The sequence below is a fragment of the Hippichthys cyanospilos genome, chromosome 1 (assembly GCF_059441005.1).
Source record: "Hippichthys cyanospilos isolate Australia breed blue-spotted pipefish chromosome 1, RoL_Hcya_1.0, whole genome shotgun sequence".
In the NCBI taxonomy this organism is placed as follows: Eukaryota; Metazoa; Chordata; class Actinopteri; order Syngnathiformes; family Syngnathidae; genus Hippichthys; species Hippichthys cyanospilos.
The window spans coordinates 18,057,138-18,080,839 of record NC_142369.1 but is presented as its reverse complement, the minus strand read 5'-3'; the positions used below and the strand labels follow the sequence as shown (position 1 = coordinate 18,080,839).

The window sequence follows — 23,702 nt, the reverse complement described above, 5'->3', positions numbered from 1 at the left end:
CACATACAGATCAGGAAAAAAACAATAATAACATATGCAACATATAAACACTGTGATCACTTCATACCTGCAATTTATCCCACATTTTTCCTCGCCAATGAAAGGGACACTCAAATTCACGTAGAAGTACATTCATGAAAATAGTGAGTTATAGACTATGAAAGAAAAAAACCAAAAGAAAATAAAGGGTGGGAAAGTGAGGCATAAAGCCCATTGGACAAGGACTTGAGCAATGATGATCTACAGCTTAGCGGTGTCTACTAAAGCACATAGTTTTGTCTCCTTCTAAATCATTATGTGACAACAATCCTCAAAACACCAAGTAGAACATTCTTTCTTCTGTGTGTATATGTGCGTGTGTGCGTATGCATGTGTGTATGTGTGTGTGTGTGTGTGTCGCTGTGAGCGCGACTGACAGCTGAATCAGTGGAAACATCAAGCTGGGCTCACTTCCTGCCTTGGCTTGGTTACCCACAAACACAAACTGGGAGGCTAAATGATGCACAAAGCACCAGCAGGTTCCACTGTGAACCACACAGCGGCAAAAGCAGAGCTTGGTCCAGCAAGGAAGATTATGTAAGATGGCAGGACTGTATTGTTTGATTCTAGGATGGGAACAACTCAAAATGACAAAAACAATCTTTAAAAAAAAATCCTATAGCGGATAATAACACAAGTTAAGTAGCAAGCAAGTTACTGTAGTACCTTGTAGAAAGGATGACAAGACAACAGGCACAGTCGGGAGAGCGCTTCCAGACTGACGGACTGTCGAATGACAAAAACGACACACTAATGACGTTTTAAACTATCGTAATCATCACCACCTGTGTCACCTGTCTGTTGGTAATGGTCTGTCATCTCTCCAAGTGAAGTCTTTGAAATTTCTGAGATGCCTGATCTGAAGTTTTCATTTTCAAGACAGTTGCACGGCCGTAAACGACTGCATTCTTTGATGCTGACAGCTTGACACAATTGTTCTTCCGACTGATCACTGATCACAAAACAGGCTGACTCAAATTTGTGTTCTGTGGCTGTCACTTCATCTCATTGACCATTTGCTATGGTTAAAGAACTGCTAAAATTGGTTTATCTTACCGTAATTCCCCAAATATCAGACGTACCAGTGTATAAGACGCACCCTTAATGTTGGGGTCAAATTCTGATATTTTCTAGGTTACCATGTATAAGACACATCAACACTTTGAAAACAATGCAAAAAACTATAGCAAAACACAATAAATATCATCTTCCGAAACCCTTCACGTTTCCTTTCGTTCATATCTGTGAATTATATATTTGTTTTGCGGAAAGTTAAGCGTGTTCTCTTATTTCAATCCAGTTACCATCGGCTGAAGCTCTACAGGAGAAATGCAGGATGCTCTGATTACTTTCAAATCAATTGTGGGGTGATTGTCAGTTTTCCAGTTGAAAAAAAAATAATGGTATAATATTGGCAGATAACAAAAGACTGTTTGTCTCCTTTTATGTTCGTATTGAACCCGAAAATATTTATTTGTCTGCTCGATAAAAAGAACACATTTTGAAAACTGGTAAGTTTATATTTGGCATTATTTTAAAATATAGACCAGGGGTGTAAAACTCACTTTAGCTCAGGGGCCATAGTGAGGGAAATTATCTTCTCAAGTGGGCCACACTGCTAAATCAGGATACATAACTATAAAATTGTGTCAATTATGTGTAGAATTTTGTTTTGCGCAGCGGCCTGGTCCCAATTCTCAGTGAATAGCAGTGCTCAACATAATCAAATATATCAAATACTGTAAATTATTGGGAAATATAGACATGAAAATTTTAAGATAAATAAAGCAAGATAACTGTATATCCTAGTCTAACAGATTTCTTTAAATTGCATGAAATGAATGGAATATTTCTATGAGCTATTTTTCCATTTGTCCATCCATCCATTCATCCATTTGCTAGAGCTGCTTATGCTCACCTGGGTCACAGGCTTGCTGGTGCCTATCCCAGCTGTCTATGGGCAGTTGGCCGGGGACACCTTGAATTGGAAGCCAGCTAATCGCAGGGCACAGAGGGACTAACAATCATTTAGGCATTTACAGCTGCCTTGCATAGTATTGGAGTGTGGGAGGAAGCCGGAGTGCTCGGAGAGAACCCCCGCAGTCTCTGGGACGACATACAAACTCCACACAGGAAGGCCGGAGCGGCTGGGATCGAACTCGGGACTCTGAACTCTGAGGCGGACGTGCTAACCACCAGCTGCTTTTCTTTTGTTCATAAATTACATTTTTAGTACAAAACACATAAGAGGAACTATAAATAAATAAATTGATGAACTAATAAATAAATAAACAAAATAAAAAAATGAACCAGAAATTTCAAGTAGAAAGCAAATGCCCTGTTGAAAATGTGTGGGTGTACAACTTCTTTTCACTGTGTACAGTGAAACGCAAAGAAAGTGAAACAGAACAAAATTGAACCCAAGCAATGGCATTCATGAGAGAAGTCACAAAGAACTCAGGAAGCCTCAACAAATACACAAGTGCTATATGCAGACTGCTGAGCTGTAATGATAGTTATTAGCATAACGAACCTACAGTAGATGCCAATGCTTATTTGAACGCTAGTGTAGTGTTTCACTTTGTGTAAGTGAAGCGATCAGCAACTTATTGGGCACAAGCGTGGCAACTTGTCACTCCAATTGAAAGCTCCTGTGCTCATCAAGGCATTACTTGGAAAAATAAGAAATCTTGTCTGTTGTTTATGGACAGCGGACTAATATGTTCGGCCCAATTCACTTCTTTTAATTCTTTACAAAATCATGTTGTGGACCAGATTAAATCTTCTTGCTGGTCCAATCTGGCCATACAATTGACACTCCTGCTATTGACACTCCTCTACATACGAACAAAGTTATGTTCTGGATGGCCGCGGGGTGAATTTGTTCATAAGTAAAAAATAAAGAGCCAGGAAACTAAAGAACGTCAATCGAAAAAAACAAACATTTTATTGTTTACATTGGGTGCTCTGGGAGGAAAAAGTTATCAAGCTGACCGTTGTCACTATATCACATCTCCGGGAGAAACTTCAAAATAAAAGCTTGCCAAGACCGTTCGCGTCATACACTTTTTACTATGGTACAGTTTATTTTGAAGCAATGACCGAAAAGATGTACCATACAGAATATGCGGTAAATACAGAATCTGATTTAAAGTCAACTCTTTGTCTCCGAATTTTCGTAAATCAATTTTCACGTCGAGGAGTTTTGCAAATTTTGCAAAAATCTCAAGAATTCAATCCCGTAAAACGTATTGTCTCGTAAAACATCTTGTCTTGTCCCATCCCTACCAATTAGTGGAATGACTTTCAGCTTACTCAGTCTTGGTTCACAGAAAATGAAGAGGGGACAATGAGCACATCAGTTCTGATACTAGAGCAGGGTAGAGGCATCCATTGTAACGTAAATGGTGAAAAGGAAATCGAGATTATTCTACAAAACTGTTCACCAGTGTGACCATACTGACTATGTACTGTACTTGTTTGTCCATTCATATTCTAAAAGGCTATTTCGGTTGTTCACGGACATGAAAAGACTGTAATACTGTATGTCTGATTCTGTAGTGGGTAGAACAGATGTCCTTACGAAAACCCCCAAAAAGAATTTAATTCGTCCCTAGCAAAAATTGAAAACCCCATTTCTGATTCCAACATGACAACAGAGAGAAACAAAAATCTGATTAGATATAAAACTTGAGCATACGCATATAGTATATGAAATATCTGTCCAAAAGGGATGCAAATATAATAAAGGAGAAAGTTGTATATGAAATATACTAATACAAATTCATCGTGCAAATATGAGAAATTTAGCTCTAAATGTATGTAAAAGTGTAAATATATGCTTGTGATACTTCATGCTAGGACGTATCATCTGCTATGTTACGATTCCTTACCTGAGTTCTCATCCACCCTTTCCTCCACAGTGTGATCCTTCTGGTGGACCCACTCGCTGTTACACTTGAAGTAGATCTGTGTAGCGGGTGTGGCCTTGCAGTAAAGATTGACGGGCTTGTTTTTAACGATGTAGCCCTCGTCAGGTTCAAACAGGAAGTGCGGCAACGGCTCAGGTGGGTCAGACGGGAACGTCTCGGGCAGTTCGCTGAGGCTCAGGAAGTCGTCGTCTTCTCGTGCTGAGAACAAAGGGAGGAAACAATGATTGGAAGCACATGTAAAATTTTAATGGTGATTATGCTCTTATTGTATGTCGCACTACCTACGTGAATGCTTCACTGTGGATTAACAAAAACTCATTCCATCCATCCTAGATTGCCCAATTCTCTCATCTATCCTTCTCCTCCCTCCTCTTTATCTCACCTTTTGCTTTGTGCATGGGAGGGACGTAGGCAGGGAGAAGGTGCGTGCCAGAGTACAAGAGAAGTAGTACGCGTATGCTTTGATGCAGCGTGTAAAATAAAATAAGATTAATTAGAATTAAACGACTGCTGCATTGTAAACTCTGCCTCGCTGTCGATACGGGCTCCAGTTCACTCGACGTGCGTTGGCCGTTACGCGGGGGCAACTTCATTTCCGGAGAGAGATTCCCCCCTGTTTCTCCTGACTACAGTCAGTGGACATGAATGGCTCTTCAAGGGAATATTCCGTTGCGGCAAATGGGCGTTGTGTTTCAGTACGGTAGCGGAAAGTGCGGTTCGCTGCTGTGGAGATGCTAGGAGAAAAAGGGGCGCTCTTCCCATTCTCTGGTGCACTGAACGTTGCTTGACTTAAAGAAAACAAAGTTTGTGCCCTAAATGAGACATGCTAGTTCAGCCTTCGTATGACGGTTTACAGAGATCAATGGGCACGGGGAAGAAATGCAGGCTCGGTTTTATCAAACGCATTTCATATACTTTATTTATGTAGAATGTCCATCAGGGGGCAAATCCTACTTCACCGTAAAATTGGGGTTTTACGGCCCCCATTAACCATGAAAAATAACAACTGTCATACTGCTTAGCCTCCTTTTCCATCTCTTCTTCACTCTTCTCTTTTTCTGTTTCACCATCGTTCATCTTCTCCATCATCCTTCAATTTATAGTTTTCAGCTGGCGTCTCCTCCTCTTCCCTACTGCTCTCCTTTATCTTTTAATGAATGTCATTCTCACGTTGTATTACTTTACCTCCTCTTTCTTTGCACGTAAACTTGTTTTTCATTCCTCCTAAATATTTTAACTCCACTTTAACTTTGTCACCACCAATAAAGGTTGTGAACAAAGTCAAAGATTTCCTCAAAGATCATGCTCTCACTCCTTCTGCGTCCATTTCCTCCACCAGTATCCTCAATCAATAACTTGCCGAGGTCACCAATGCGGAGAGGATTACAAGTGTAGGTGGACATGTCCACAACAACAGACGCACACTCTAAAACACAATGCTGTGCAGTTTCTTCGCCTGTGCCATCAGTCAGCTTCCTGAGCTTGTTCAGATTTATAAAGTACACATACTGTTTCAGGTAGTGTTTTATACTGCAACACACACATACAAAACACACACAGATGATCTTTAATTCTGTGTGTGTCCTTATCTTGGGCAATGGTGGCAGGAGCTGTGGTCTATGAGCTATAAAGAGCTTAGGTAAAACAACATCACCAAAAATAACGGGAAGTGAGTCGGCCGCCTCCACTTTGATGTCACCGCTCTGACAGTCTCTCTGCCCGCCATCCTTCTAATTAGTTCTCTGACAGGCAAGAAAACTGTGAGGCATTTTTGCGCCGTAATTCCATTATCTGCCAGAAAAAAAAGTTTCTCCCACTCACAGACTTATATTGGTGCTGTGCCACATTTGTGGGCTTCTTTGCTCTGTTGACGGCGGTGCCTGAATTTTTATGCAAGAGCTTTATGACATTTAAAATGATTAGGATGAGCGGCAAAATATTATAGTGGTTAGCACGTCAGCCTTAGTTCTGAAATTCATGGGTCAACTCCAAGCCTTCTGTTCTGTAAGTGATGTTTTCCCCATGCTTTCCAGGATAGACGTTTCATAAGCAGAAATATAGGTGAAAACTGTCAATGAATGTGAGTGTAAGCGACTGTTCAAGTGTGCATTGCATTTGACTGCCGACCACTAAAAAGTATAGAATGTCTTTCAACATATTGGTTTCATGTTCACTATAATTTCCCTCTCTCATAAACAAATTCCCGAAGGGCTTCACTATAATAATCTATCAATGATCAATTAAGTCAAAAGGTAAAGTTATAACTATCAATCAGAAAAATCTTTTTAAAAAATATCAAACTTACAGTTCACATTAGGAGTATTCATGGAGATGACTGAATGGGTTTGACTTATTGCTAGTTATATATGGTTCCCAATTTCCCTGTTTTTTAAAGAAATCTCATAAATCTCAACATTTTGGTATTTCGTGCTTTATTCTGTGATATCTTTTTTTTCTTTTTTTTTTCTGTGCTAAGAACTTTGTTGGAGTGAGTTGAGGAGCTTTATTAACTCATTCAATACCAGGCTAGTTAAAACGTCTCCATGACTTACATGGCTTAATACTAAAGTTAATACTAAAGACATGATTTGCCACCATCCCGCAATTTGAATCATTTTGCATTCATGAAAAGATTCAACCACTAAATCTTCTGAATAGCTGAGGTAGTGCTGCTTATACATACAGTATACTAATCTGTCCACTCAAAAACATTGCAGCTCTGCTTCAAAATCGAAAGAGTTTGTGCTTGGAAAAAATGTACTTGCTTGTATAATTTCATATGTGATGGGTCGGCAGACATGTGATAGACTTAATGAGAACCTCAAAAATACCCTTTCCATAATTTGCACCCTTTGATGTCCGTTAAACATGAAAGAAAATCATAGAATTATAACAATCCGCATGGTTTATGCTTTCAACATTCCCGGCCCCCCTCCCGCTTTTCGCTCTACTAGCCCTGGCGAACACTCACTGTCATCCTCATCTGTCATTCTGCGCTGGGGGGCTCATTGCTCCATACTGGCAGATATAAATTATTGATTGGAAAAGGAAACATGATAGCCCAAGAACAGGCCAGCCGGAATAAGGAATATGCGGAGGAATTGATACACAATTCCCTTTGTCTTTGAGCTTATGTCATTCCGTTTTTTTCCCCCTTTCAACCTGCCCATTTCCTTTTTCCGGCTTACTCTCAAGCCGTCAATCCTCCACTTGTTTATCTGGCGGCTCCTCTCTCCTGATGCCCCTCTCCCGCCCCACCAACAGAGTGAATTATACACCCTCGCAGCCCAGCTCATAAACGTCTGGCCTGAATGCTGTCATCAATAATGAATGGCTGCAGTCGAACAATATCCCCGCTTCGATTTATTGTACCTTGTAAATATTGTGCTGGGGGGCGACCCAAAACCTCTATTTATCCCTTTGCTCATGGCTCTTCTTCAAAAACACCTTGCGGATTGCAACCAATAAATATCAGGAACATCTATTGAGTCATCAGCTGTGACCAATCATATTTGAGTGTGTTTGACAACTGACAATGGTTGTAATCACAGTGATGCTGCATACAAACAGTACTGTACTGTATTGACTAAAGGTCTGCAGATTGCAGATATAGCAACAGCTAACATAATGCCCTGTTAAAAAAAGACCAGTGGATGTACTGTCAAACCTGCTTACATATAGCTGATCCAAAACTCGTTGACATACTTCAACTGATGCATTGTCTACTTTGCATTTGACCCTGTTTCAATGATACAACACTGATGGACATATAGTACTTCTGTCTGTCCTGCCGCTGAGATAAGCCTTACATTTACTTAAGAACTTAATTGGTCTATTCTCACATGTTGTCAAATTATTGATTCACGTCTACCGACAAAATCATCTCCTTGTTTCCTAACAACAATACAGCAGAATAATGCAGTACCTCCAAATGCAGTAATAAGACATACTGCTCTTTCTACTGATGGATGACGTAATCATGTCTAGCTAGGTGTGAAAATGGCTTCAAGCACATCTGACCACAGAGGTACGACAATACAGGCACTGTTAACCAGCACCCAACTGGCTAAAAATATAGATGTTTTACATCGAACAGTCAACCTATTATCCTGTCTCGTGGGAAACAGCGAGGAAATGCTAGGCCCTAAGCTATCCAGCTATGAGCAGTAAACATATAGCTGCTACTTCAACAGTACATGTGACATATCAAGCAAGAATCGACAAGAAGAGAAGATGAGGAAGCTAAGGTGAAATGTAGCGTCAAAAAAGACCAATACAACTGGTACAATCCACTTTCGATACAAATCCAACTGGAACTTTGCTAAAGCAACCATGAACAGCAAGCGTCTGGAGAGAACATATTTCAGCTACTACACTGTAAACACACGACAGTCTGAAAATGAAAAATGAATACATACATCACTGCATATGTCAACTAGAAAGAGATCTGTAGTAAAAAAAAATAAAAATATATTAACAAATGATATCAATGATATCAGCAGTGTTTTTGTTAGTTTGAACCATACTTAGATTCTAATCCCCAAGGTAGAATTCTCACTGAAATATATAGTGTTACTGTGAAATGACTCAGTTCATACTGTGATACGAATTAGGTAATATCATCCAGCCCAAGTTATTTCAGATAAGCTAACTACTCATTGTGTTGGGCCATTCATCTTGGGCCATTCCTTACGTCCCACTGACTAATAAACCAGACACAAAGTAACAACAAAAATACTGTCTTTGGACATGCTATATGTTAACATTTTACCAAATGATTTGTTGGTTTTTGGAGCAACCTTGGACAGAGACTATTGATGTACTGACCTGCTGAAGAATCAGTTAATGAACTACCATTGACCGCATTGTAAAATGACGCTCCTGCCTCCAGAAGTAGTGCTTACGAATGTACAGACAACCAACCTCCTACCGAGAACCTATCAATCAATATCCTTGCAGCGAAAGTCCAGTAGAGCTACTGGCATATTGTTGTAATGGCTAAATGCTGTAAACCAGGGGTCTCCAAGCCCTCGGGGGCCGCTGTCCTGGATGATTTGTACGTTTCCTTTCTGAAACATACCTGATTGAAATGATCAGACAACCAGCAATGTCTCCAGAAATTGGAAACCATCTAGATCATTTGAGTCGGATGTCTTGCAGCAGGAAGACATATAAAACATCAGAACATCAACCCTCAAGGACCAGGTTTGAAGACATCTGGTGTAAACACTATTAATGTCGACCTAGATGAAACTACCAACACACTCCCAAAGATCCAGGGTAAAAACAATATATTCACAGACAACATTCATAATTCTATTTCCAACGAAGGAAGATGTTAGTTCGTAGATCAACAAATCACTTGGTACCTGTAGATACTGGATTCTAGCAGAAATGTGATAATGTCTGCTGACATACTACAGATAGGTCTACTGAGAAAACCTATTGACATACATACAATTGACCTAGTATGATCCACTGACAAACCACAGTGTTGAGCGCAGTCAAACCGTTTAAAAATATACTACCTGACATCCAGCAATTAAAATAGGCCCACTGACATACTACCTACTGACACATTGTCTATATGACAGACATACTGGATAATAAAAACAAGCATAGTGACATATTGCCGAAAGACTTTTTCCCTACTGAATTAGTCTCTATGGACACACTTCCTATACTGTAGAGATAGTGCTTACTAATGTACTAATGTACTTCTTCAACACACTGCTGAATAAATGAGTGTCAACTGACATTTAAGCTATAGGCAGACTTTCAATCGATGCGCAGGCTACAGACTGATGTTCTACCGATGATTTACTGTTGATTGTGTTGGCGAATGCCCATGGGTATTATGTCAGTAAGCAAGCCCAACTGACATAACTACCTTTGAAGTACAACTGCTACCGAAAAACATACTGATATACAGTAAACCACAAGTGATTTAGCTCCCACAACAATGTTTATATTTGCCTAAAGCATAAGCAAATCACAAACTATGATGCTTAGGCATTTTGAAGGGGGTTCTGCAAGTGTTCCTCGATCAACACTGATGCATACGGCGCTGTACACTTTGTTTAAAAGCTTGCCAGTAGCCGTAGCTCTCGTTTTCAATACATGGCTATACAGTAAGAAAAAAAGTATTTAAAAACACACACACACAAAAAAAATTGCTTTACACAATTTGAATGCTTCCAAGGTGATGATGCTGAGAAATTCCAGGCATTTGTCCATCCTGACAGCTAAGCAAGCCCAAATAAGGCCAAAAAGCCACATTCCCGAGAGCGTATATATGTGTTTTGTTCTGTCAAGTTTTCACAAAGGGGGCCAGCTTTCCTGCTAAGTGACGTCGTAAGATGCGTATCAGGGAGCAGGAGCCGTGCAAGTCGTCAAAGTTGTGAGATCATCGCTCTTAACGTCTTATCAGCTGCAGCTGCAAAAACACATACTGTAGATACAAAAGTATATGTTTGCCATACATAGGCATGTTTAAAACACACAGGCCTCTAGCTGTTATCCAGTATCATGGCTGCTGTGCCCCCGGCTTATCACAGAAGACACTGTTGCATGATCGCTATAGTGGCCCACCCACTAAGTTATGGCTTTATTTCAGATTTTCAAGCAATATTTTTTGTGGCTTTTTTGCACTTAAGCCAATTAATGGTAAACCCTTGTGCAGTATTTTGTGTAGTTCACTTTCTTCCACATCATTCTAACAGTATTTTCGCCATGGACTAGCACACTCCTGGTAGTGATACCCAAGTGGCCGTGCTTTGTGTAAGTCATCACTTTAACACTAGCCAATGCATGCTTAACCCTTGTGCAGGATATTGACCATTTATGGATAATTTTCTTCCATGTTAGTTTTGCGGTATTTTACCCAAGGAATAACATACTGCTGTTTGTGGCTGTGCCATGGTGAACTTTGACATGTTGTCAGCATCTCGGTGAAACTTCAGCTCCCTACTGCCTTCTTTCTTGCTTTCTCTATGATTTGAAATGCCTATGATGTAAAGATCAAAGGATTGAAAAAATACTGCATTTTATTTCCTATGTTGTAGGGGAAATTATATGAGTTCTGTTTTAAAGTTTAAGCCTCGGAGTGTCTGACTGCTCTTCATACTGTTGCCCTGTGTAGCATTCATCAGTGTCTTTCGAGACTACGTACAGGTAACCTTATAAAATCTCTGTTCAGCCAGCCCTGACATTTTGTTGGTAACATTTCCAAAGGAAGACGGTAAGAATTAAAAATAGATGCACACTGAATGATTACAGCACGTGGCATCTTAACCTGAGCCCAAGACGAATACTAGCTAATCCGTTGATACTGTGATTGAGAGATCAGTTCAGATAGCTCATCATTTGTTTTAGTATCATTAGAAATATGTTTTCATATTGATCTGCAGGTGACCATATGCCCTCTATCCCTGAAAGAGATTTTCCTCTTTGGACCAAATGACAAATGACAAAATGACCATGAATATGATACTGTTTGGCCAGACTCATCAGTCACTAGCTGTTATATTTTTGTGAGTTACGTTATTGTTCATTACTTAGTTGGTGCTCTACATGCCAATCATTTTTGTCGCACCAAATGTCAGTTGATGTCACACCACCCATTTTTCACTATTTGCAGAAACAAAAAAGAACATCGCTAACCTCCTTCTTTAATACTGCTTTAATACATTCAACTTGTGCATCCTCCCTAATTAACGTCTAACATTAGCATTCTGAATTAAAAAAAGGATTCTCTTCTTGAATCTAAGGGTCAAATTCTTAATCCATTAATCCAGAGTCTGAGGTTTTTTTTTTTTTACTTATCTGGTGTTCAGAAATGCATGCGATATACATCTTGAGCAAGTTTTGTTCAGTTGCTTTCACCTGAGGATATTCCACTTCAACTCATCAAGTGTCTCTATGTGTATGAAACTATCATCAAACAAGATATTTTTAGCAATATTTTATTATTTGTGCCAATGCTCATTTAATGGTGTTCTTATCAAAAGTGGAACTTTTTAAGCGCTATTACCAAATACCTTTTTTGAGCTTTCAAGATTATTTTAAGCCTCTAGCACTTTAATGTATGTTTTGTTTCTTTCTGTTTTGTTTGTTTTACCCAGCGCATTTCAAGCTCAAGTACAAATCACAATCACAGTGTGTAATCAATCGGCAAAGTCAGAGGCATTCACAAGTGCTAATGAAATCAATGCAAGGAAAACTATTGCTTCCAGGTATCTTTCTTTTTTTTTGGCCATGTTCTTTTGTCCTTTAGGGTTCCATATATTTTTCCTGTTAAATTATAACAACAAACTACTGCTACAGATAGTCGGATGTGAACCACAGCGATACCAGTGGCAAAATATGAATCGATGCAGTAAAATGGTACATGAAGAGCAGTTGGAGGGGTAGAGCCTGAAGTGGTTTTCAGCCAATCACAGGGCACACAAAGACAAGCAACCATTTACACTCACAAACACTCCTAAGGACAATCCATTGGAATGTGAGAGAAAATTGGAGTAATTGGAGTAATCATGCTGGATTTTAAATGCTCACTAAAACCTCAAGAAAAAGTCCCAACAAATGCTATCCGAACTGAAAGACAAAAGCGGGGCTACACTGATTGTTGATTTTGGTCACATGAAACAAAAAAGTACCATTGAATTAGAAAAAAAAAAAGGGACATCATGGTCACCATACACTCAGATATGAAACCATCCCATTTAAAATGTCATGAGATCATCTTATGTTTATATTGTGGTCATGGTAACATTGTTACATTGTTCAAGGGAAAGAGGACATCTGATTACCACCAACTCAAGAATAAAAAATCCAATTTAGAACATCCACCATCTAGATCAATTGAATAGTTCATTTGCTCACTTGCAAAAGATGACAAATATAAGCCTCGGCCGGCCAGCCATGACGGTCGAATGCCAGAAGACGAACGATGGCACAAGCAGCACCCTCTGCTCGTCATAGTCAATTAGACACTTGCCAGCATTTGAGGGCTTCTTCCGAAGCAATTAATAGTAGCAGGATGTAAAAGCGAGCATCTTTATGGGAACAGACAGTGAGGGCTGCCTTGCGTCTCTCTAACGACATGTAGGGCCCCGTGTGTGGTACCTATGAGATTTATAAGGGCCACACGATCCGAACATCAGCTAAAGAACACACAAGGAGACAAGGGTGTTCTGACGCATGCTGTGTTGCCTCGTTTGTCAGTCACTGAATTCTACTGACTTGATTTGTGTGCACACACCCCCCACCTTTGTCATAAATCACCTCCCAGTTCTTATTCTCCAGTTTGTTTGATCAGAAGGTACATCAAACTTCAACGGAAGGCAGTGGATTCTCTGAGATTGAACACAATACAATCAAGGATTTGTGAAGTGTGTGGGCGTGTGTGTGCGTGCATGTGTGTGTGTGTGTGTGTGTGTGTGTGTGTTGCGGGTGGGGCTCAAGATTTGGAAAGACAGATATCCATGAAATAACATATGCATCTTTTATTTTGGTAAATTTTAATTTTTAGGGTTAGCTTCCCTGTATCCTTGGTATAGGTTCCACAACACAGACCCAAATCTAACAAATTACAGAAAGACCAAATCAAATAAATTGCTGACAATAATCATAACACAATTGAAACACAAACAAACAAAAGACATTGTAAATGTATTTACACATACACAAGATGCATAAAATGAAATCAGATGGCACGCATCACATGAGCAAACTCAGATAACATGCTGAGCCGTGATAGTTCCTTACTTGATTCTAGGGGAACTGTGATGCCATTTCCAGTCGATTACAAGAGGTAAAATGGCCACTCTGAGATAGATACAAATGGATGGAGTTTGTGTATCAGCTACATAAGCGGCAAAGACATTAGTAATCAAAATACTGTGTTTAGACTTCTGCCGGTACATAAAACATATAGTAGATAAATCAATTGGGCTCGACTTCCCCTTTAAAGTTCCACAAGCAATTATATAAACTCTTTGGTCGAGGTGAACCAGACACATCATTTTTTGCAACAATTTGGACATTCGGTGAGACTTCAGAGACATTTCTCCCCAGTTCCGACATAATTATGAAATGGTACGACACAAACTTGTTCAACTTCAGAACTTACGCTGTTTATGCAATCAAGGCAAGTGAGCTATTTGAATATAAACCCCTCATACATACATGCATATTTCCCGTTATTACCTCATTATCATTCTGAAGGCTGAGTTGCTTCGAGTTATCGGGTCGGCGCGGCGTCAAAGTGCATATTAGTTTTTAAAGCAGTGTGTGCCTGTGTGTGTGTGTGGCCGGGAATACATGCATTTTTAAACAGACATACTGTAAGTCTATCAAATTGCATACGTTTATAAAAATGCATGTGTCTATGCATTAAAGCAGATGCCTCCTCATGACCGTACGAGCTGTAGGTTCGGCGCGTTCCTTCATTTGTCTCATGAAGGCACATGAAGCGTTTATGTGGCAGGTTTTTTGAGTGTTTTTCTTAGTATTCTGGGGGAGAGTTTCACCCGTGTGTGCAGAGCTTCCATGTGTGAGAGCGGCTGTCAGTTTGACAATATAATTGGAGTCATCCGAGTAGTCGCTTTAAATGTGATTGGACTGATCAAATGGGAGCAAATCCTGCCTGATGAATGCCAGATTGAAAATTGGAAGGAGAAAGAGCGAGTCTGTATTGGGAGGGACACGACTACAACTTCCATGTTTAATGACCGCATTTACTACACTGGAACAATAACAAAGTATTTATTTGTGTAGATATGAATCTACAACAATGCGAAATGAAACTAATTAAAACTCTGGGTTATTATTACCCATTTGATTCCACCTCTCCTCCTTTCATTGAACAATTTTAGTGATATACTGTACAATGCTCTCGTTTGCCTGCGTCCCAGATGCATAGTTTTTGACAGGGTATGCATATTTTCCCATCATCTCGGATGCATCATTTTTGACATAAAAATATTCATCATCATGTGTCCTTCAATTTTTGGGACTCCAAACATTTCTGTCGGAACCCATAGTTTTTCTTAGTATTGCGAGTACCGGGGATAACTCCCCAAGGGCTAGGACTTTTGTCCGATTTGATTATTTGCGACCTCAGCTTTTTAGAAACATGAATGAAAACATTTAGTTGACATCTAATTCGTGGTTTCATTGTATCAACTTTTTGTCATTTTAAGCTGATGAAACTACAATGCTACATATTTCAAATGAATCAGACAGTGGCGAATATACAGATTTGAACGTTTTTAATAGTTGGTTTCCTACCAACCTTTTATTAGAAAAGGGAGACATTTTATGTAACGGTATTAATCTTGGTTACAGTGTTTTAAATGCTTACTGCACTCCAATGGAGAAAATGAATGGCACAATTTCGATTTTCTCAAAAACTGAGGTACTCTGCGCTGGGAAGAATTACATGTTAATTTAATAAGTGGACTCTTCCTGGCTGGCTGCAGGAAGAACTAGCAATGCAGTTTAAGAAAAAAGTTAGTACAATATATAAAAATGCCATTTTGAGAGTATATTTAAATTTGAACATTATGCAAACAAACCATAATATGAACAATTGAAAGATATATATTTTATGATTAGGTTAGCAAAAATGGAAGAAAAAAAAATTCAAGCTATGACTGCATGGGCCGAAAAGGACAACAAAGAATATGGAATGAAGTCAGCTGGGATCAGCTCCAGCACACCCACAACCCAATAAGCAGAACCGATATAGAAAATGGAAGGCATATTTACTTCTGTCTTATTCACAACAAATATATACAAATATTTACAAAAAATAACTTTTCCGTCTTATGTACTCTTTTTCTTCAGCAGTGTCATGGGTGTGCTGAATACAATTGGCACACCAAGGACAGGTTGCCAACCAACCTCTCGATAACTTTAAATAAAAACAAACATTCACACCTAAAGATAATTGAAATCTATCAACTGTCGTGTGAAGAAATCAGAGAAGCCGGAAAAGGTGCGGCGCATGTGCTAGCCGCTCGCTCACCGATATAACATCCTCTCAAGGTTAATTCAGTATTGCGCTAATACAATGAACCTGCTCCGTATACGACATCCACTTAGCAGCAGAAGGCAAAGAGAGACTACAATATGCTTCTAATATGCAGCCGAGGCGTCACACTGACTCAATTAGCCGAGTGGGCGCGTGTCTCGCCAGCCGATCACCTTAAATGATTCGAATGAATATTTAACATCATGTTACGAGATCCATTTGATAGCTCTAACGGTGCCGTCGAATCAGTCGGCGCGTCCGCCGACTCCTTCGCGCCGTCCTTATTGTTATTCACTTATCTTGACAAGCTCGAATACGGGATTATCTTATCAATTTGGCACATTTCAAATCAGAACGCGTACTTCTCCTGAGGAGCAGCTGATGCGTGGGCACTCGCAGGTAGGCAGTGTGACAGTTTTCTCTTTTTCAAGGCTCTCGCCAAATGTTACATGAAAAAATACATGTCTCAGCCTTTGCATGTCCCCAACATAGAACTGGTTTGGGTTAAAATGTCTGCGTCAAATGCAAAATGTCCGCGTCGAGATTCCAGGTTTCAATAGGTCTCAGTATTCCTACTCATAATGTATAGGCCAAACGTTTGGACACAACTTTCATTCACTTTCTTGTAGTAATGATGGCCACTCATTTGTCATTAGTTAGCTGATTGCTTCACGCCAAAATATGGATTTTAACAGATAGGCCTGTGGACTGAAAAAGTAACCTGACGTGCACAACATAACTGATGGTTCTACCGTCAACACAAGAAATTCTACTTATTAACCTTGATAAGACACGTGAAGTGCAAACAAGTTTAGGTGATTACCTCTTGAAGCTCATCGAGAGAATGCTAAGCGTTTGCAAATCGGTAATCAAAGCAAAGGGTGGATATTTTGAAGAAAATAAAATATAAAACATCTTTCATCTTGTTGTTTTGATTCATTCAGTGAGAAACCACAACGCAAACTGTCATGAAAATAAAGGACACATTGAATGATTATGTGTGTTCAAATTTTTTACCTGTACTATACGTAATTGTATTTTACGAGTCATAGATTGCAATTGTTTGCAATTTTTCGAAGGAAGCAAATTACTTTAGATGATGGATGGATGGATACATTTAACCAAGAGCCCACAATTTTTAAATTCTATAACATTTTTTTGGTCCCACAATATGGAATTTTGCAGTCACACTTATAATTTATATAAACTCTGAAAAAAATCAAGGTGTCAATACAATTTTTAGGATGGTATGTTTAGCACTTTTACACTTTTGAAATGGAAACTATGTGCCTTGGCTCTGTAAAAGTTGTAAAGCACAATAGTCCTCCATAAATTCTTGTTGAGGGGTATAAAGTTCCTGTTGTCATACAGCCATGATGAAGGCACAGGAAGTTTCACTCAGTATCACTGAAAAACAAAACCATGCGCTTAACTTAAAAATATTGAAGTAATGTGTCACAGCCATGCTTGTGTCAGTTAAAATTATTCAATTGTTGTTACACGCATGTAATTATGCATGTCTATAAAGTTTAAACACGTAATCTGATCATCGGCTATTTGTTTAAAAATATTCCTATTCACAGATTGTGTGCGCAATCTCAACAAAATGGTGCCAAAATCCTGGTTGACAGCAAATAACTTTTTCAAGGTAGTTGAATACCGCTAAGTGGCAACAGTTGTACCACAAACAATATTGGTCAACACAGGTAGAAAAATAACAATGGGTAATGGGCCACATGCTACTTCATCAAGTCTACGAAAAGTCAAACGCCAATGGCCAAGCGTGTAACTCACATAAAAGCAGTATAAGAAAGGAAAGTAGGACCCTAACCCCAACAAAATAAACCATAGTACGAAAAAAAATCAGTACACTTTCCTTCAAGCCTCCAACTAATTCGGAACACGCAACATTCTAAGTAAAATTAAGAACAAAATGACATTTAATGCTCTATTGGCAATTTACAACTTTGTTGAATCAAGTGTCCCTTGAAGTGAGTAATGCCATAATAGTGCAACAAAGAACACATTTGTGGCATAGGCATTTAAATAAGTGAACAAACAGGCAGAGAAAAATGATTGCAGTTGTTTCAAAGGGTTACCTGTTGTTGTGACACATTGTGTTGCTCCGACACGAATATTTGCCACACACACACACACTCACTGACACATCCACATGCAGATGGAGTATCTCATTGAAATGCATAGTCCCATGTAAGCTTGTGGGGGTACAAACTTGTGTGAGTTGCTGTGTAATGTTATCTTCCAGATGGATTCTGTCTGCCTTATCCCGAGGCCTGCGGGAAAAGCAAGGCTTCGCTTTCATTCATGTTCTACTATCACAGCTCGCCATCCATATTAATGTAGGCTGTCGGCGCAGGGCAGCGCATCGGCATATCAAAACACTGGCCTAATTTCAGAGATATAGCATAATGCCGTCTATTTTTCCTGCAGGGTGCTCGGCCATTTGGATGAGAAAGCACTCACCTGCTTTCTTTTCCTGTTATCTAGTGAGGACCAGATTATTTTCTTTCTTTACTTTGGATAGGTCCAAATGTAAAGTGAGGGAAGAAAATGCAAAATGTAGAAATTCTTTTTTCCAGGTGGAAGGCCTGCAAACCGCGGCAGTAACATTTTGATCCAGGTCATGCTATAAAAAAAAAAAAAAAAAAACACGTTCATGATTGCGAAAATGTACAGTTTAATTTCCAAGCGCAGGACCAAGTTTTGGTGTTTTATTATTTTAAAATGTCGTAAATTGCAGATCACCATTGACCCTAACATGACATGTTGATGTACTTATTTGGAAAACTAAAAAACTTGGGTCATAAAAATCATTTCTTATTCAAATTATTCAAAGTATGTGTCTTTTGCCTAGATGACTTTCACATCTTGGTATCAGACAGCTTTATGAGGTGGGTGATGCTTTATGACCTAGAATGACTTTAAGTTCACAGCTGCACATTATTAAGAGATAATAGCTCGACTTTCTTGGCCTCTTAATGTGTTTGAGACCATGTGAATTTGAAGTTTTTATGTTTGTTGTTTTTTTTTTCACCCAAAATGTTAAGATTCAAAAACAAGAACAACAGCAAACAGAGCAAATAATTCCTGGTCTGATTACACTTGAATTGCTTCTTAATTTGCGCAAATATGAATTTTAGCTATCCTGAACGAGTACCCCCCAAATGTCACTCAGTATAGCTCCTGACACTAGTTCCATCAATTAATTTAAGCCAGAATTTGTACTTATGTATTTTCCAAAATACTTGACATTTTACATAGGTAGACCTAAGACAAGCTTTTAGAAAAACTATGACGTGCCAATAATTTTCTGGCATTGCCAAAACATCGCACAAAATTATTATGATAATATCCATATTCTGATTTTAGCCACTCAAAGGCATTGTGACACGTCCTCAATTTATGACATTGACGCTGTATATCATTGTGTGTTGTGGTTTACATGGCTGGGTTCAGGAATGTATGGATGATACTTCAGATCTGCATGAGTGACTCCAAGCATTGACATTGCACTCTTGAGGTGAAGTTTGAGTTGTAAAATCATATGTTCTCCATGATCCGTAGCCTTCTAGAGATCAACATCAATTTTCACGTTTACTTTCACAAATAGTTGTTCCTCTTATTTTACTTGGTACGCTGTGTTCCTACTTTGGTAACAAAGACACAAGAGAAAATGCCCGTTCTGTGCAAGATATACAACTCTCCACACTTGAGTGGAAACACGGAATATTCAGCAGATAGATCCCCTCCCCCACCCCAGGAAAATAGAAAAGCGGTGTCAAGGCCTGGGAGGACTGTGAAGCAGTGGGTCAAGCGACAACCTGAACCTAGAGAGGAGTTTATGACTCAGCAGCTCTCCTCTAAATTTGACAACTTTGCTGATTCTCTTACCAGGAAGAGTTGACCTTGACAACGGATAAAAAAGAACAGGTGAAGTGAGTCACCATCTTTCCATTTGTCTTTTACGCGCTACATCAGAGACACGTTGAGGATACCTCCCCATCTTTACAGCTACAAGACTGAACATTCTGTTCTATGTTGTCAGTGACCAAAAAGGTTGTGGTACCATTTGAGTGCCATGTCAAATCTAATGGCTTGACCTCGATCGACATTAGCCATAATGTTTTGCTTGGCTTCAAAAGGACTTGTCATCACTTAGTGGGAATCTGAGAAATCAGAAGGAACTGTAGTTGAGCTGTTGCTGCCAGAGGTAGCTTGTGGTTAACAAAACCACTTTCTTCCCTGATTCAGATTGCAGACGGACATTTTTCTTTAAACCCGAAGTCAGGGAAGCTCCTAGCTACACAGGTAAAATACTCTGGTTTTTAGCCAATTTTCAGCATTGTTCTGACATTCTCCAGTAAACACCAAAAAAAAAGTGTCAAAATGAATGATCAGATGTGCCCTGCAAATGGAAAATTGTTGTATGGCAATGTCTAAAGCTACTAGCAATAAAATAAGGGCAAAAAGTCTCGAAAATGAATGCAACGCTCTTGAAATCCAGATACATGGCTTGTTTGAAGGTAGGACTGCAGCTGATAAATGTCAACCCTCTCTATCAAAATTCTGACCCTCTGATATCGATCCCGACTTGACAACTACAAACATCAAAAGCAGTCCAGCAAGTGATTCAATTGTGTGAGGCAAAAAGATGTCCACAGAGAGCAGCTTTAGTGGATGTGTTACAGTTGGCAGAGGCTGAGCTCGAGAAATATTTGCCAACTAAGGTCCTGACTGGAACTCATCCAGAATTGACAAAGTCATTTATCTAACAACTTCTACATTCCAACCGAAGATTCCCAAGATTTGAATGCAGAGTTTCTTGACTATAAAGCAAGACATATTCCCCATCTCCATCTTCGCGTGAGACCTCTGTGGCATTTCCATGTTAGCAGGTCATGTTATTACTGTTAATAGGTGCTCCTGTATGCATTGACCCATCTCACGCACATCTTGCTCCAAAGACGATTGGATGAGTGCAGATTGTATTTGTCTTGGAAGAATCACTTGTGTCTGCAAACACGCACAATGAGATGACCGAGGATAGCTTGTGGGCTTATTTTATTTGCAGACCTCTTTCATGGCTGAAGATAAAAATTGGATCCAGCCTGTTTCCATATCTGGAGGCTCCTTATCCCCCTCTGTCTATGGTGTCCAAAGTACATTTGCGGCGTGCTGTATGCTTTTTAGTGGCCTGTCGCAAGCTCTAATCATGCAATTTAAACTTAACTGCATCAGTTGAGAGATAACACGCTTTTTTTTTTAAATAAAAAAAATGTAAAGAGGGCAGCATGGTGGCAGACTGCTTAGCACAGTTCAGAGATTCCTGGTTTGATTCTGGCTCCAGCCTTTCTGTGTGGAGTTTGCATGATTTGCCCATGCCCAAGTGGGTTTTCTCTTCCCACATTCTAAAAACATGCATGATTGGTACATTGGGCACTTTAAATCACAGGGGTGCCAAACTCCGGTCCTAAAGCCATTCGCATGTTTTCCAGGTTTCTCACACCAAAACACCCGATTCTAATGATTAGCTCATCAATTAAGGCTCACTGTGCAAAGACTATACAGCAGATAAACAAAAAGTTTCCACATACCTGTTGAAATGCAAGTCTTTTCATGTTTGAAGCAAAAACAATTATGATCAACCATTTGTAAACATTTTACTCTTTTTATTGTGACTTTAACCTGTACTGTATAACTGGACTTGATCAAATGAAGACGCAATATAAAAATAAACAACTAAAACAATGAAGTTGCACAAGTGTGCATATCCTTTTATAACTGTGGATGTATGGCTGTTTAAAATCAAGAACCGCTTATATTCAAGCTTGTGTTTCACCTGTCTCCTTTTAAAGCGCAAGAACAAAGTTGGGCTGTTTTTTTTGTAGGATTTATATATTTACTGCTTTCTAGCAGGGGCCTGAAGATTACATGCTTAGTTGAGTTTAGTTACTTGCTGGTAATTTCAAAGATTTGCATGGATGTTTAAGAAGAGACAACAGTTTCACAATCATTTGGAGTTGTACGTATTGCACTTAAACCATAGCTTGCAACTTAAAACATAACATTAGCACTACATTCAAATCAGTGAATGCAGTGAGAGGCTAATGAGCAATGTTTGGCAAGTCCAATGCGAGGGGAATTTTTGGCCTGTCGGCTCAAGGCTTTCTGGCCTCCTTCAGAGTTTTCATCCATCACAATGATCCTGATCAGATTTCATCACCGAGGTGAGCTTCTGACAACGGTGATACTTTCAGGAGATTTGATTATTTGGTGGAAAATAGAGTAGAAGCTACTGGGTGGAACCAGAATAAAGCATCTAGGATTTCTTATTTTTGGTCAAATTAGAAGCTTGTCAAAATGACACAAAACGGGCTTGAATCAATCTAATCAGCCTCGAGGGCAAACCCACACGCTCCTGAAACAGCAAATCGCTGATCATTTCAAGCAGTGCAGAATCAAAGCGCAGTCTTTCATGCGATCCCTGGAACCTTGAGGGTGTTGACTTCCCCAGAGCAGGTGTGGGGTCCTAACATCACTCCACGGGACACATGAAAGCTGAATGCTCCTCACGCCGGCCGCTGTACAAGCCCCACACAGATCACGGCGCAGTGTGATGATTTTCTATTTTAACTCATTTGCATGTGACCCAAAGCTCCTCAGGATGGCCGAGATAGACGCACACACGTTGACTATGAATGATGAGGAGCCGGCGGCCTTGGCTCGCCATGTGAGCCATGCTTTGCTTCACAAAGCAGGGAAATCCAACATCGGCAGATTTGGGCCAATTCATTTGGACTTCAGACTATTCGTGAATGACAAACGCTATTGATGTTGTTTGGCAAAAAGGGGAGTACTGTAAACAACTGTGTAATTCTGTCAACCTCCTGTCTAGATTAGCTGTAGTTCAGTATATGTGTGTGTACAGCTTGTCAGCATGTCTTATTCACAACAAATAGAAATGATTCCAAAGAAGCCAAAAGGCAAAAATATACAGCATAATCACTTGTTTTCACTTTACAAGCTTTCTTCTATTATGTTCCATCATCTCAAAGTAATAGCTGTCAGCTGAGAGGAAACACCAAATTATGTTTTTATTAGGAAGTTTTTATTTCCTCCCTAAAAAGTGCTAGATTAAGCCTCATTGACACAAAGGGGACTTTAGCTAGGTTGTCTTGTTGCGGTGACCTTCCCTGCTCTGCATCTTCGTTTCTTTTTGCCCCCTGGCACACATCATCGAGGTGGAAGCAGTTATGTCCGTAAAGCCACACATAATCACGTGGGTCAGGCAAAACCGTCATTCCTGCAGGTGAGCAGGCAAGGCAGAATAAAACTTGGAAGCATTTCCTGAGAAATTAGACCTTGTTCGGCTTCCAGCAGAACAAGTCTTCACAGCTGTGGAGACTTGCTGGTTCCGGCTCGATGATGTCTGCCAGGGTGCAAATAGATACGAATCAAGGAAGGTCACAGCAACGTGACGGCCTAGCTCAAGTCACCTATCTAATCTAATCAAGAGGTTAATCGAACAAATATTGGCGATAAATCTACGCAAATTACAATGATAAACTATATACTAACCAACTCTCAATGTGATCTGAGGTAAACCTAATAACAAAGTAGATACATTACACAATCATCCCTGAACTCCTTTCCTCAAAGCTTCTCCAGCTCAG

General features: G+C 39.6%; 1 protein-coding gene across 2 annotated transcripts in view; it reads right to left on the bottom strand.

Moving 5' to 3' along the window:
• The window catches only part of LOC148429481 (netrin receptor UNC5C-like), a 185,478-nt gene that overhangs the window by 83,895 nt on the left and 77,881 nt on the right, over positions 1-23,702 (bottom strand). For both annotated transcript variants that reach the window (XM_088419961.1, XM_088419970.1), the window contains exon 2: positions 3,933-4,169. In XM_088419961.1, the coding sequence (XP_088276087.1) occupies positions 3,933-4,169 (237 nt within the window). The remainder of the gene's footprint in view (positions 1-3,932; positions 4,170-23,702) is intronic.